Raw genomic sequence first — 15,275 nt, 5'->3', positions numbered from 1 at the left:
AGCATGCCTCCGAGGCCCCGCCCCGTTGCGTAGGAGCGCTTGCGGTATGTGGGCCCTGCGAGCCGCCGTCCGCTCGGGGTCCTGGTTCTCTCGCGTGGTTCGCGGCTGCCGGGCTCCGAGGGCCGCGCCGCCGCTGCCGCCTTGCCCTGTGCGCGCGCTCGCCACCTTCCGCGGGGGCCTGGGGGGCCCGGAGGGGCGGGGCCCACGTGCAGATGGCCGGGGAAGTCGGACTGGTGGAAAGGAGGATGAGGAGGAACCAGAAGATGCGGAGGAGGAGGACGAGGAGGAGGAGGAGCTGCTGAGGAGGGACCCTTTGCTGCCAGCAGGGACCCAGCGCGTGTGCTTGGTTCACCCTGACGTCAAGTGGGGACCCGGGAAGCCGCAGGGGACCCGAGGTGACCGGGACTGTGGCCACCGACTGGGGGGGGGGGGGGGGTTTGGGAGTCGTGAAAAGCGCCAAGGCCCGGAACTTAAGGGGCGGGGCTTCTGGGGGTGGGTTTCGAGGTCTGGCGCTCTGGGCAAAGACGCCGAAGGGCGGGGCTTCTGAATGGCCGGGCTGAAGGGGCGTGGTTTTGGGGGCGTGACTCTGAGGGCTGGAGCCCATAGGGCGGGGCTTCTGGGAGCGGGACTCCGAGAGCTGGAGCTCGTAGGGCGGGGACGTCGGGGGCGGGGCTCCTGAATGGCCGGGCTGAAGGGGCGGCGCTTATGGCGGCGTGACTCCGAGGGCTGGGACCCCTAGAGCCGGGCTTATGGGGGCGGGGACTCGGAGGCTGGACCGCCCCCACCGGATCCACTCCCGGCAGCGGCACCCCTGCAGCGGGCCTGGAAATCCTAATTCTGGGCTGGGGCGCCTTCCCCCGTGCACATAGCGGGTCCGGGGCCCCTTCCCCTTTCGGCCGCGCCCCAGGTTGTCGCTCGGCCCTGCTGCCCCGAGCAGTCTCCCCATCTGTAAAGGAAGAGAATCCAACAACTAACGCCAGTTTGCACGGGGTGTGTCCCTCAGCTTTAAGCCTTTATTGACCCGCTTTCACTGTGTATCGCTGAGTACTACGCCCAAAGGTTGTGCACAAGCGTGTTCACACGCCCTTTGTAGCAGAAATCGTGAACCCGGCTGAGTCCCTGAGCCGCCTGGGACCTGCATCCATGGCCCTCGGCCATCAGCAGCCCCACTGTACCCGCCCCGGTCGGGCTGGGGGGACAGCAGACACGCCGGGCAGGAGCCCGCCGCCTGACCTGAGTGCTGTGTTCAGAACCCAGCAGGAAGGCGGACGGACGGGGGCGGGGACGGGGCCGTCTCACCAGGGTGGTCCTGGGTGGCCTGGGGAGACGGACCCCACAGATGAATAGGGACAGTGTCCAGGGTTAGGGCTCCTGAGGGAGCACGTCCTGGGCCCTCCTGGGACCGCTGCCCCTTCGCTGTTTAGGGGCTCTCAGAGCCAAGTCACTGTAGTGGTGCAGCCATGCGAGGACTCAGGTCGTCACAGGTACTCTGGGTTTGAGCAGAGCAGTGACCCAATCGGGGGGGGGGGGGGTGGCATTCTCCTAATTCCTTTCCTCCTCTTAGATCTTTATTGAGATACAGTTCGCAGGGCATAAGAGTAACCACTTTGAAGGGTGCCACTCAGAGGCAACTAGTACGTTCACAGTCGTGTGCAGCCACGGCCTCTGTCCGGTTCCACAGCATTGTCGTCTCCCCGGAAGGAGACCCTGTACCCCCAGCAGTAGGCCTCCCCCTTGCTTCTCCCCCACCCAACCCCTGGCGACCAGGAATCGGCCTTCTGTCCCCGTGGATTTGCCTGTCCTGGACGTTTCACGTGAGTGATACGTGGTCTTTTGTGTCTGGCTTCTCTCACTGAGCGCCATGTTTCTGAGGCACGTATATGTTGTAGCCTGTGTCAGTGCTTCATTCGTTTTTTTTCTTAAAAACTTTTTTTTTAGAGTGCTTTTAGATTCACAGCAAAATTGAGAGGAACGTATAGATATTTTTCATATATACTTGCTGCCCTCACCAATGGATGGCCTCTGCCGCCTTCAGCATCCCCACCAGATGGTGAGTTTGTTATAACTGACGAGCCTGTGTTGACATAACATCGTCACCCCAAGTCCACGGTTTACGTTAATTAGGGTTCACTGCTGGTCTTGTACATTCTACGGGTTTGGGCAAATTTATGATGACATGTATCCAACATTATAGCATCACACAGAGTAGTTTCACCGCCCTAAAAATCCTCTGCGCCCCACCCATTCACCCCCCCCCCCAAACCCCTGACAACCACTGGGCCTTATACTGTTTCCATTGTTGGGCCTTTTCCAGAGTGTCATAGAGTTGGAATCACACAGTCTGTAGCCTTTTCTCACTGGCTTCTTTCACTCAGTCATATGCATTTAAGGTTCCTCCATGTCTTTTCATGGCCTGACAGCTCATTTCATTTTAGCGCTGAATAATATTCTATTGTCTGGATGGACCACAGTTTATTTATCTAGTCATGTACTAAAGGGCATCTTTGTTGCTTCCGTTTTGACAATTATGAATACAGCTGCTATAAACATCAGTGTGCAGGTTTTTGTGTGGATGTAAGTTTTCAACTCCTTTGGGTAAATACCAAGGAGTATGATTGCCGGATTGTATGGTAAGAGTATGTTTAGCTTTATAAGAAACTGCCAAACCATCTTCCACAGTGGCCGTACCGTTTTGCATCCCTCGCAGCGGTGAGTGGGAGGGATGGTCCACATCCTTGCCAGCATTTCGTGTTGTCAGGATTGTGGATTTGGGCTCTTCTAATAGGTGTGGAGTGGTGTCTCATTGCTGTTTTAGTTTGCATTTCCCTGATGACAGAGGATGGGGAGCATCTTGTCATATGTTTGTTTGCCATCTGTATATCTTTTTGGTGAGGTGTCTGTTAAGGTCTCTGGCCCATCTTTTAGTAAGTTGTTTTCTTATTGCTGAACTTCAAGAATTGTTTTTATGTTTTGGATACCAGTGCTTACGGATGTGTCTTTTGCACATATTTTCTCCCAGGTCTGTGGCTTAACTTCTCAGTCTGCTGATGACATCTTTTGCAGAGCAGACGTTTTTAATTTTCCGTGCTGTCGTATGTTCAAACTCCGGGATCCTTTCTCTGCCAAGTCCAGCCTACCAGCAGGCCCGTGAGAGGCACTCCTCATTTCTTCTAGAGCGCTTGTGATCTCTAGCAGTTCTTTTTGGTTCTTTCTTGGGATTTCCGTTTGTCTGCTTGCCTTTCCCGTCCGTTCTTGCATGCTGTCTACTAAATCCATTAGAGCCCTTGGCATGTTAATCATAGTTGTTTTAAATTCCTGGTCCAGTAATTTCAACATCCCTGCCATGTCTGGTTCTGATGCTTGCTCTGTCTCTTCAGATTGCCTTTTGGTGCGCCTGGTAATTTTTTCTTGATAGCTGGACGTGATGCACGAGGTGAAAGGAACTGCTGTAAATAGACCTTAGTGGTGAGGGCTGACGTGTGGGGGAGGGGAAGCCTTCTGTGGTCCTGGGATCAGGGTTCGGTCTCTTATGGTGCCTGTGCCCCTGGGCTGTGACCTGCACAAGTGCTTCTCCATTTCCATCCCCACCGAATCCTAACCCTGGCCTTCGGGGTGGGGTTGTGGGGTGCCAGACCCCCAGGCAGGCAGCTGTGGGCGTGGCCAGAGGAGCAGTGCAGCAGGAGGGAGGCTGTTGGCACCCGCGCAGGCACTCACCACGGAGCTGGGGACGTGGCCCCTGGGATCAGGAGAGACAGCACCTGCAGGGATTACTGCTGGGTCAGACCTGGGGTTGAAGGGCGGAGGTCAGGCGTGACCAAGCACCTGACCTGAGCGACCAGCAGGTGGAGGAGGTGGGACAAGCTGGCGGGCCCATGGGGAGTCACACCCAAGAAGACTCTGCCTTCCCTTGGCCTAGAGGATGGGGGGGCCCCCCATGTCCCAGAAGATGGGGACCCCCGCACAGCCCAGAGAATGGGGGGGACCCTGCTCTGTGGCCTCAGACCCAGCCTGGCTCCTACTCCCCAGCCTCTGGCCTGTGTCCTGGCTGTGCCCTGAGGAGGGTCAGGTGGCCCCAGAGACAGCAGCACCCAGGTGTCCGGGGAGTGGGGACAGCGAAGCAGGGGCGCCACAGAGGGGCCGCGGCTCTGAGATTCTGTGCAAGGGTGGCCTCCCAGGGGGCGGGGGCACGGGCGCGGGATGGGGGGCCGGCCTCCCGTGGGGCTTGGGGCACGCGCTCCACATCTCACAGAGAACAAGCCCGGGCCCCGCAAAGCTGTTCTCCAGACCTGAGTCAGCCCCGTCCACCCCGTCAGGGCCCAGCCCCGGGACACGCTGGCGTCACTGCCCACCTGCCTGCTGTCCCTCAGGGGAGAGTCTCGGCTGCCCTGTGCCCCCTTCCTGCTCGGGAAGGACCGTCAGGAGGAGAGCCTAGGGCGGGGCGGCTCCCGACAGCCCTGCATCCACGGCCTGCGCCCTCAGTGTCCTGGGCTCCTGCCCCGGGTGGGCCCTGCCTCTCCCGCCACCCACCCCCAGCGCACGTGCGCACGCACGCACACACACACCCCATCCTGACCGTTCACGGCCAGGGGCCCCGGGTGGGCGCTGCCTTTCTCGGGCCAGGCTCTGCAAGGGCAGCCACTGGGGCCAGGCTAAGACCAGGCTGGGCTCACCCAGGATAGGGCCCCCACGGGGACTCAGCCCACCCTGCAGGCAGGGTGGCAGGTTCTATGGGCCCTTGGGAGCCTCACAGGGGATGCTCTCCCGTGGGTCACAAGGGACCATGGGCCCCCACGGGGCAGACGTCCCAGATTCCAACGCGGGGGGCGGCCATCCCCGCGTCCCTGCTCGGTTCAGGGCCCTCCTCCCCTCCCCGGTCCTGTGTCCACCCCTCCTGACCATCTGCCCAGAAGAACAGAGCTGCATTTCGAGCAAATGCTGATTGGGGCGCTTTCCCGGGACCGTTGTGTAGGTGGGAAGCAGGAAGCCGTCCCAGCCTGGGGCACGTGGCCCAGGGCCCTGGGCAGGGCTGGACAGGGCCCGGGGCTGACCCAGCCGGAAATGACCCTCACACTGGCCTGTCTCTCCCCAAAGCTGAGTGGCAGGTGGTGGAAGCACAGGCGCTGGTGCACACGCTGGATGGCTGGTCGGTGGTGGACACGATGGTGGTGCCCACCAAGACGCCAGGCAGGAAGCTCATCTTCGGCAGAGGGACCTTGGAGCACCTGACAGGTGAGTCAGGCGCACGTGTCCCCGTCACCCTCCCGGAGACAGAGCAAGCGTGGCCATCCCTCTGTGCCTCACAGGAACTTGGATCAGACGGCAAAAGCCACCACGCCCGCGTCAGAATTCAAACGAGGCCCCAGGACACAGGCGGGGCCTTTGAGAGTCGGGCGCACGCCAGCCCTGCGCCCCAGCCCACCCCCTCCCAGTGCCCTGCGGAGGGGGTCCTGCGTGTGACCCCTGCCCTCCATGGACCCCAACGTCTCCACCCCAAACCCATGTCTAGCTCACAGCTCAGAGCAGGAGACATGCCAAGGGGGGAGCTCACCGCCCATCTGTGTCTAACAGGCACTCAGTCCCCACGGGGTCACGGGACCCCCATGTGTGTGAGATGTACTCCCCTGAAGATGGACCCGGTCCGGTCCTCCCCGACCCCCGACCCACACTTGACAAATACTGTGCTCAGAGACTCAGGGTGTCCGGGGAACACGGCCAGAGTGCAGGGTCCGCAGACAGACATCATGGGCGTGCAGATCTCTGAGAGGCCATCCTCTTTTCCTAGAGAAAATCAGAGGGTCCCCGGAAATCACTGCCGTCTTCCTGAATGTGGAGAGGATGGCTGCACCCACCAAGGTACCTCAGAAGCTCGCTGTTTCCCGCCCACGGCGGCTCAGGGAGTGGGTCAGTGTCCCCGTGAGGACACAGGTCTCGACGGGCCTGGGGTCACCACAGGTCCCCTCCCTCGCGCTCCGTCTTCTAGAAAGAACTGGAAGCCGCCTGGGGTGTGCGGGTGTTTGACCGATTCACAGTGGTTCTTCATATTTTCCGCTGCAACGCCCGCACCAAGGAGGCCCGGCTGCAGGTGGCCCTGGCCGAGCTGCCCCTGCTCAGGTACCTGCAGAGCCCGGGCTCGGGGCAGGCAGAGCCCTCCTGGGACCCCCTCTTGCTTTCCCGTACCTGGACTGTTGCCAGGGTGGTGAGGGTGGAATGTGGCCAGTGGGGACGTGTCCAAGCAGCACAGCTACCAGGGCACGGGGCCCACGAGGAGCGCCACCCAGCAAGGGGCCCTCCGTCCCCGCCCGTGAAGGCCCACGCAGCGGGGAGGCCCCCCGCGAGCCTCTTCTTTCTGTCCAGATGCCCACCCCCAACCCAGGGCTCTGTCCCAGCCCCCCACGGGCACGTGCTCCCATCTCCTGAGCCGACCCGTTTCCACGCCAGGTCCCACCTGAAAAATGACGTTGCCCACCTGGGCGGACGAGGAGGGGGCTCTCGCCACATCATGGGGTCAGGTACCGTGTCTGACGTCTTGTCACCGGGCGCTCAGAAGGGGGGGGTGTCTTGGCCACCAACCCTACAAAGGGGACGACATCCCTCAGAGGTCCTGATGGGGCCTCATCCATGGTCACAGTCAAAGGAGGGTATCAAGGTGTTTCCCTGGTGCGGCCGTAACGAAGCACCACAAACCGGTGCCTTAAAACCACAGACATTCATCCTCCCTGAATCCTGCAGACCAGATCAAGGAGTTATAAGGGCTGGTTCCTTCTGGAGGCTCCAGGGGAGGGTCCTTCCTGCCTCTTCCAGCTTCTGGGGGCTCCAGGTGTCCCTGGGCTTGTGGTCGCATCCCTCCCATCTCTGCCTCCGTCTTCACGGGGCTTCTCCTCTGTGTCTGTGTCTCTCCTCTTCTGTCTCTTATAAGGACCCTGTCATTGGATGTAGGGCCACCCTCCTCCAGGAGGACCTCATCTCAGACCCTTCACTGCATCACATCTGCAGAGACTTTGTTTCTTAATAAGCCCCCATTTGTAGGTCCTGGGGGTCAGGGTGTGGACACATCTTTGGGGCACCACTCAGCCCACTGTGGGTATCATGGGGGCACTTCTGAGGCTCTCCCCTTGGCCTCTTCCTCCTGGGTAAAGGGGAGCCCAGGTGACCTCGGGGGGCAGAAGTGCGAGGCCGCCTCGCGCCGGGCAGAGCCATCTCAGAACAGAAGGTGTTGGGGCCAAGTGTACAGGAGAGCAGGCTGGGGGTGCGGGTCCCTGCAGCCCCAAGAGTGAGCCTGTCCCCGTCCCCCGCAGGCACCCCCGTGGCTCTTGCCCCTTTTGTGTCTGCTCACTGACTCGCCATCTTGGGTGCTCCTAGGAGAGTCTTTCCTGCAGGTGCACCAGCGTCTCCTGAAAGATAAGGAAGCGAAGATTCGGAAGGCCCTGGACAAACTCCGCCGGAAGAGGCTTCTCCTGGGGCAGCAGCGGAGGCGGCGGGAGTTCCCTGTGGTCTCCGTGGTCGGATACACGAACTGCGGTGAGGAGTGGGCCCTCCCCGGGGCTGGGCGGGTGTACGCTAGGAGAACCCACTTGCCCACCCGGCGAGATGAGTATTCGCGGAGGGCTAGCCCAGAGTGAGAAGGACTGGACTGGGGCCCCATCCCTGGGCGTCCCGGGGGCCACGGCGGCCCCCCGTGTGACTGCTGTGGGCTGACGCCCCTCTTAGTGGATGTCTCCAAACTCTGAGAACGAGGAAGTAGTGACAGTTTTAAGTCCGTTGAGAGTGGACAGGATCTTCCAGGGATCAGAGCGGTTCAGATGTTACCGAGGAAAGCTTCACAGTCTGTTCTCAGCTTCGTCTGCACGAGCAGATCAAGTGGACCCCACGTGGGGAACAGAGTGCAGGGCGTCCTTTAGGGTCACAGGTGCCCTGAGATAAGTGGAAAGCGCCCGGTTCCCTCCACCGTGGGGATTCAGTCCGTGGCACTTGCTGGGCTCCCCTGAGGCCCGGCCCCGCCGTGTGCTCGGGAAGCACCGCCTCACGGTCTGCGTCCAGAGGAGGGCGGGAATGTCCCACAAACGTGCACGGGAAGCCGTGGGGCGTCCAGGCTGGAAAAGTCATAAATGTCTACGGGTAAAATCGCCCGTGCCAGGAAATCCCAACTGCCCCTCCTGGCTGCATCCTCAGAGGGTGGCGCGTCCTCCTCTAACCGTCAGAGGATCCGGTGAGTGCGGCTTGATCCCGACGCTCACCGACCGGGAGTTCGGGGTCCTGCACGGAGCAGGGGCGTCCAGGCTGAGCCCCGCCATCCAGTTACTCGACGGCAGGAACCGCCACCACCTCCTGGTGGACCATCGGCAGGGCTTACAGGCGTAACCAGGGGGTATCCCTGGGCTGGACGGTTACTGCTGGCGCCCCTGAACCTGGGCTCAGGTGGAGCAAGTGTCCACGTTGTCAGGAAAGGCCGTGGCGGAGGGTGTCCTAGGCCACCTCAGGTACACACAGCACCGTCTACACCCTCACTACCTGTCTGCCCACACTGCACCCCCTACTCCACCATCCCCTCGTCTACACGGACACCACACCACAGCTCGGTTACGCCACGGTACCATCCCTCCGTCTGTGGACGCCTGCCCGCCTCACATGCACGTCACCACTGTCTGTGTCTACGCCGTCTCTCTCGTCTACACCAGCACTCTTGCCCTGGCCCTGGTCCATTTTACCCTGAATCGTGGCAGCTGAGTCCTTGCACGGCCCGCGCAGCGTCCCGCGGGTCCTGCGGAGAGTTCCGAGCGCGTAGACCCTCCTGCCCCTGCCCCCCCTCCAGCAGCCTGTAGTCAGTGTGGGGCAGCCCCGAGGTGCACAGCGGTCGGTGGGGGACCGGAGGGGTCTGAGACGCACGGTCCCCTTGTGCCCGATGTGCAGGAAAGACCACACTGATCAAGGCCCTGACGGGGGACGCCGCCATCCAGCCCCGGGACCGGCTGTTTGCGACGCTGGACGTCACAGCCCGCGCAGGGCGGCTCCCCTCCCGGCTGACCGTCATCTACGTGGACACCATCGGCTTCCTCTCCCAGCTGCCCCACAGCCTGGTCGAGTCCTTCTCGGCCACCCTGGAGGACGTCCGCCGTTCGGTGAGTGCGGAGGGCCAGGTCGCCTCAAATACCACAAATGGGAGGCAGGTCCCCTCATCCCAGCATCAGGGGCCTGGGTCCCCTCATCATACATCACGGGCCTGGGTCCCCTCATCACAGCATCACGGGCCTGGGTCCCCTCATCACACATCACGGGCCTGGGTCCCCTCATCACAGCATCACGGGCCTGGGTCCCCTCATCACAGCATCACGGGCCTGGGTCCCCTCATCACAGCATCACGGGGCAGGGTCCCCTCATCCCAACATCACAAGGCCTGGGTCCCCTCATCACAGCATCACGGGGCAGGGTCCCCCCATCACAGCATCACGGGCCCGGGTCCCCTCATCACAGCATCACGGGCCTGGGTCCCCTCATCACAGCATCACGGGCCCGGGTCCCCTCATCACAGCATCACGGGCCCGGGTCCCCTCATCACAGCATCACGGGCCCGGGTCCCCTCATCACTACATCACGGGCCCGGGTCCCCTCATCACAACATCACAGGGCAGGGTCCCCTCATCACAGCATCACGGGGCAGGGTCCCCTCATCACAGCATCACGGGCCTGGGTCCCCTCATCACAGCATCACAGGGCAGGGTCCCCTCATCACAGCATCACGGGCCTGGGTCCCCTCATCACAGCATCACGGGGCAGGGTCCCCTCATCCCAACATCACAAGGCCTGGATCCCCTCATCACAGCATCACGGGGCAGGGTCCCCCCATCACAGCATCACGGGCCCGGGTCCCCTCATCACAGCATCACGGGCCCGGGTCCCCTCATCACAGCATCACGGGCCCGGGTCCCCTCATCACAGCATCACGGGCCCGGGTCCCCTCATCACAGCATCACGGGCCCGGGTCCCCTCATCACAACATCACAGGGCAGGGTCCCCTCATCACAGCATCACGGGGCAGGGTCCCCTCATCACAGCATCACGGGGCAGGATCCTCTCATCACAGCATCACGGACCTGGGTCCCCTCATCCCAGCATCACAGGGCCTGGGTCCCCTCATCACAACATCACAGGGCCAGGGTCCCCTCATCACTACACCACGGGCCTGGGTCCCCTCATCACAGCATCACGGGCCTGGGTCCCCTCATCACTACATCACGGGCCTGGGTCCCCTCATCACAGCATCACGGGCCTGGGTCCCCTCATCACAGCATCACGGGCCTGGGTCCCCTCATCACACATCACGGGCCTGGGTCCCCTCATCACAGCATCACAGGGCCTGGGTCCCCTCATCACAGCATCACGGGGCAGGGTCCCCTCATCCCAACATCACGGGCCTGGGTCCCCTCATCACAGCATCACGGGGCAGGGTCCCCTCATCACTACATCACGGGGCAGGGTCCCCTCATCACAGCATCACGGGCCTGGGTCCCCTCATCCCAACACCACAGGCCCCGGGTCCCCCCATCACAGCATCACGGGCCTGGGTCCCCTCATCACAGCATCACGGGCCTGGGTCCCCTCATCACAGCATCACGGGGCAGGGTCCCCTCATCCCAACATCACGGGGCAGGGTCCCCTCATCCCAACACCACAGGGCCTGGGTCCCCTCATCACTACATCACGGGGCAGGGTCCCCTCATCACAGCATCACGGGCCTGGGTCCCCTCATCCCAACACCACAGGGCCTGGGTCCCCTCATCACTACATCATGGGGCAGGGTCCCCTCATCACAGCATCACAGGGCCCGGGTCCCCTCATCACAGCATCACAGGGCCTGGCTCCCCTCATCACAGCATCACGGGCCTGGGTCCCCTCATCCCAACACCACAGGGCCTGGGTCCCCTCATCACTACATCACGGAGCAGGGTCCCCTCATCACTACATCACGGGCCTGGGTCCCCTCATCACAGCATCACAGGGCCTGGGTCCCCTCATCACAGCATCACAGGGCCTGGGTCCCCTCATCACAGCATCACAGGGCCTGGGTCCCCTCATCCCAACATCACAGGGCCTGGGTCCCCTCATCCCAACATCACAGGGCCTGGGTCCCCTCGTCCCAACATCACAGGGCCTGGGTCCCCTCATCCCAACATCACAGGGCCTGCGTCCCCTCATCCCAACATCACAGGGCCTGGGTCACCTCATCACAGCATCACGGGCCTGGGTCCCCTCATCATACATCACGGGCCTGGGTCCCCTCATCACAGCATCACGGGCCTGGGTCCCCTCATCACACATCACGGGCCTGGGTCCCCTCATCACAGCATCACGGGCCTGGGTCCCCTCATCACAGCATCACGGGCCTGGGTCCCCTCATCACAGCATCACAGGGCAGGGTCCCCTCATCACAGCATCACGGGCCTGGGTCCCCTCAGCACAGCATCACGGGCCTGGGTCCCCTCATCACAGCATCACAGGGCAGGGTCCCCTCATCACTACATCACGGGCCTGGGTCCCCTCATCACAGCATCACGGGCCTGGGTCCCCTCATCACAGCATCACGGGCCTGGGTCCCCTCATCACAGCATCACAGGGCAGGGTCCCCTCATCACTACATCACGGGCCTGGGTCCCCTCATCACAGCATCACAGGGCCTGGGTCCCCTCATCACAGCATCACGGGCCTGGGTCCCCTCATCACAGCATCACAGGGCAGGGTCCCATTACACAAAACTTCACGATGACTGGATTCCCCCATCCCTGCCCCTCAGTGAGCTGTGCTCCGACTGTACGATTGTATGTGCTGTAAAGGCAATGCTAATGAAGAAGGGGTTCTCTGCACCTTTTGGCTGCACTGGGGCCCCGAGACAGTGAACCCTGGCATTTACTCAGGGTACAGGGGCTGCGGGGCCCTACGTGTGACAGATGCCCCAGCACCTTCGAGGTCACAGCAGCTGAGCCTGAGGGCCACGTGCAGCTGCCAGCACCGTCCTCAAAAGTTTCTGAAAATCTAGAACTTCTGAACTGAAACACTGATTAAAAGAAAATTTAAGTTCATCAAAAAAAAGAGAGAGAGAGACAACCCAGAAGCGAGCCCCCCAAACCGTAATGGGCCCATCCTTCCTGTGGCAGAATTACCCTCAGCTGAAATTTCTCCTTTTCTGTCTTTTCTGAATTTGGCACAAGGTACCTGCCTGTAAAACGTATGGAATAGGGATGGAAGCCTTTTTAGAACGTGAGCTTGGTTTCACAGAAAAGTGGAGCGGCCCGGAGCCTCGAGCACAGCACCCCCCGGGTTGGGGGCTGGGGACGGGGGTCACTGGCCGCATGCAGGCGTAGGGCCAGCACCTGTCGGGCGGGGACACGAGGCGGCCCCTCAGTCTGGGTGCACCTGGAGCGGCAGCCTGGCCCGGATCGAGGGCACTGGGGGGGCTCCGTGCACGGCAGAGCGGCTCTGTGGTCTCGGGTCCCACCCTCCCCCTTGGGGTACAAGTCTCCGTGGGCAGCCGCACCCACCCCCCACAGAGAGCGGTGCGGCGCCCCCATCGTGGGCCTGGCGGGCCCTCCCGGGCGGGGCCGGACACCGCTGGCCCCGAGCTCTCTGACCGCCCGGCCCCTCTGGTCCTCAGGATCTGGTCATCCACGTGCGAGACGTGAGCCACCCCGAGACAGAGCTGCAGAAGGCCAGCGTCCTGTCGGCCCTGCGGGCCCTGCAGCTGCCGCGCCCGCTGCTGGACCACATGGTGGAAGTGCTCAACAAGGTGGACCTGGTGCCCGGGTGAGCACCTGCCGCCCCGCGGCCGCCGGACCCCTCGTGCTGGCGACCAGGGCGCACGCGGGTCTCCCACTCGAGCAGCGCCCCGCAGCGCGCGGGGTGGGCTGCGCGTTTGGACCCCTTCGCCCCACGCGCCCGGACCGCACCCCAGCCCCACGCACATCTCGCTCTTCCCACCGCCTCCTCTCAACTTCCGGCGGGGCCGCGTCCTCGCCCGGCACAATCCGAGCCCGTCACGGCTGGGCCCGCGGGCGGGGACCCCGCTCCGGTCCCCCTCGCTGAGCGGGCGGCCGCCCCTACAGGTACAGACCCGCCGAACCCAGCGCGGTGGCCGTGTCTGCGCTCCTGGGGCTCGGGCTGGAGGAGCTGAAGGCCAGGCTGGAGGGAGCGGTTCTGAGAGCCACGGGCAGGCGGGTCCGCACGCTCCGAGTGGGGCTGGCGGGGCCGCAGCTGAGGTGCGTCGGGCCGGCCCGGCGGGGGGCGGGGGTGCCCTTGGCCTGGGCGGGGAAGGCGGCGCCAGGTGGGGCCAGGGTGCGACGCCGGGGCAGCCGGTCTGGCTCCTCAGGCAGGGAGCAGGTGCCGGCCGCTTAGCCGCACGCCGGGGCCGTGGGCGAGGCCGCCCACCAAAAGGTGGGACGCCCCGCTGGGGGCTTCGGGGCTCCGTCGGGGCCGCCCGTTCCCACCAAACGCGTCTTCCTCCCAGCTGGCTGCATCAGGAGGCCACGGTGCAGGCGGTGGACGTGAGGCCTGAGGCCGGGGTGGCCGACGTCAAGGTCATCATAAGCGACCCGGCTTACGGCAGGTTCAGGAAGCTCTTTCCAGGGTGAAAGGACGCCCAAGGGTGCGGATGCTCCCCGAGGACTGAGGGGGGGGCTCCCCGGGGGCCGGGGGGCTGCAGCGTTCCCGCCTCAGAGAGGAGCGGGCGCCCCGTGTGGGCCCTACGCCCCCGTGAGCCTGGCGGGAGGGCCGCTGGGGCTGGGAGCTGGCGTCGATGGTGAGACTCTGAGCTGTTCCGGTTGACCGTCAGGGGCGTCTGGAGAGCTGACTTCCCGTCCAGGGTGCTTGAGCCGCGAGACAGTAAAAGCTTTGTGTGTGTTCGTGAACCAGCCTTTCCGGTTCTTCCGTGCCGGCCGCCTGGCCGAAGCCCTGTGAGCGCTGGCCGTGAAGGGGGCAGGTCCGGCTCCCTGTCCCCTCTGTGTCCACGCGTTCACGGCTGCCACTCCTCGCCCTTCCCCACGGTAGCGTCAGGGGCATAATTAAAATGTCTCCCGACAGCCCAGCAAGCAGGAAGAATCCCCCCGTTTACAGGGCCAGGTGGCCGGGACCACCCATCACACACCCGTTAGTTGTCTTTACCCAAAAGAAAAAATATAACTTAGGGCATCTTGTCGACAAGCAAGAAATCACATCCTGGGGCCAAACTCCCCCACGGTGAGGCAGGACCCCTTCCCGATGTTCACTTTGCAGAGAGGCTCCAGGGTCCCCAGGCAGACATTCCCGGGATGCAAACAGGCCGGGGGTCCTTCTGCTTAAAGAGATTCACACACATCTCAGGGAGACGGGACACTACGCTGCAGGTTTTCTAAACGGAAAGCGAATGAGAAGGGCGTTCCCTTGCCCTTTTGGCACCAGGAAAGGACTTTTTTCCTTACCTCTGTATTCAGCATTATAGGGGCATTTCCTGAGTTGTCCCAGGCTTTCAGCACCGCTGGAAAGTCTCTGCGCTTCTCCTAAGCCTGTGGATGCAAGGTGTGCGTGTGAGCTTTCCCTGTTTTCTGAGGCTCGGCTGTGCACACGCGGCTCTGCAGGCCCCCCCTCAGTCCTCGGTGTGCCCAGGCCTTCCACGCCTGCTTCTGTAACTGCCATCCTGTGGAGTTTCCGCCTGGGGCAGTGTGGCAGGCGGAATCGTGTCCCCTACAAAGTCCACGTCCTAATCCCAGAGACACCCCCCCTGCCCCCAAGGCACCCAGGTGAGCCCACCAGCCCCCTCCCCGTGGGTCCCCGCGAACAGGAGGCAGAAGTGAGAGTCGGGGCAGGTGCGAGGACAGAACTGGAGTTAGAGCTCAGAGGAAAGTGTGACTGCGGAGATGCTGCTGTGAGGTGCAGAGAGGGGTCCCGACCCCAGGAACCCGGTGGCTCCAGAGCTGGGAAAGGGACGAAACAGCCCTCCCTGGAGCCTCCAGAAGGATGAGCCCTGCCCGTCCTGGGCGTCTGCCTGGGGACACGTGCGACTGCTGCCTGCGGGGCGGGGAGAATTAATGTGTGTTTGCAGCCGCCATCTGGGCGCCTGTGGCAGCGTGTACAGGACCCGCATGGGACCCGGGGGGGGCACCCACATGGAATCGTGGGGCGCGGGACAGTCAGGATGCGAGCCCCTGAGCCCGCGTGCGCAGGACGGCCTCCGATCCTCCCGAGAGGAGCTGCCTCCAGGGACCCCACAGGCCGAGTGCGGAGCGGGACCGCGCCCCACAGCCCCATCCGGTCCT

At 62.9% G+C, this 15,275-nt stretch overlaps 1 protein-coding gene and 1 long non-coding RNA gene across 2 annotated transcripts; both read left to right on the top strand.

Moving 5' to 3' along the window:
- Positions 1 to 31: 31 nt before the first annotated feature.
- GTPBP6 (GTP binding protein 6 (putative)) lies at positions 32 to 13,892 on the top strand. The gene is made up of 10 exons (XM_082375760.1): positions 32 to 395; positions 5,092 to 5,229; positions 5,783 to 5,853; positions 5,981 to 6,111; positions 6,439 to 6,509; positions 7,360 to 7,518; positions 8,908 to 9,116; positions 12,644 to 12,792; positions 13,092 to 13,244; positions 13,493 to 13,892. The coding sequence occupies exons 1-10, from the start codon at positions 47 to 49 to the stop codon at positions 13,614 to 13,616; spliced, it is 1,554 nt and encodes a 517-aa protein (XP_082231886.1). The 5' UTR covers positions 32 to 46; the 3' UTR covers positions 13,617 to 13,892.
- Positions 1,951 to 4,961, top strand: LOC309619989. The gene is made up of 3 exons (XR_014239341.1): positions 1,951 to 2,050; positions 3,020 to 3,143; positions 3,378 to 4,961. It is a non-coding gene; the product is annotated as an uncharacterized lncRNA (long non-coding RNA).
- Positions 13,893 to 15,275: the final 1,383 nt, after the last annotated feature.

This window comes from Balaenoptera borealis (genome assembly GCF_965194805.1).
Source record: "Balaenoptera borealis genome assembly, chromosome: X".
NCBI lineage: Eukaryota > Metazoa > Chordata > Mammalia > Artiodactyla > Balaenopteridae > Balaenoptera > Balaenoptera borealis.
This window is presented reverse-complemented; position numbering and strand designations above follow the sequence as displayed.

Coding starts and splice junctions, on each gene's coding strand:
- GTPBP6 (XM_082375760.1), top strand. CDS start 47: ATGTGGGCCCTGCGAGCCGCCGTCCGCTCGGGGTCCTGGTTCTCTCGC. Junction 5,230..5,782: donor GACCTTGGAGCACCTGACAG/GTGAGTCAGGCG, acceptor CTCTTTTCCTAG/AGAAAATCAGAGGGTCCCCG. Junction 6,510..7,359: donor TCGCCACATCATGGGGTCAG/GTACCGTGTCTG, acceptor GGGTGCTCCTAG/GAGAGTCTTTCCTGCAGGTG.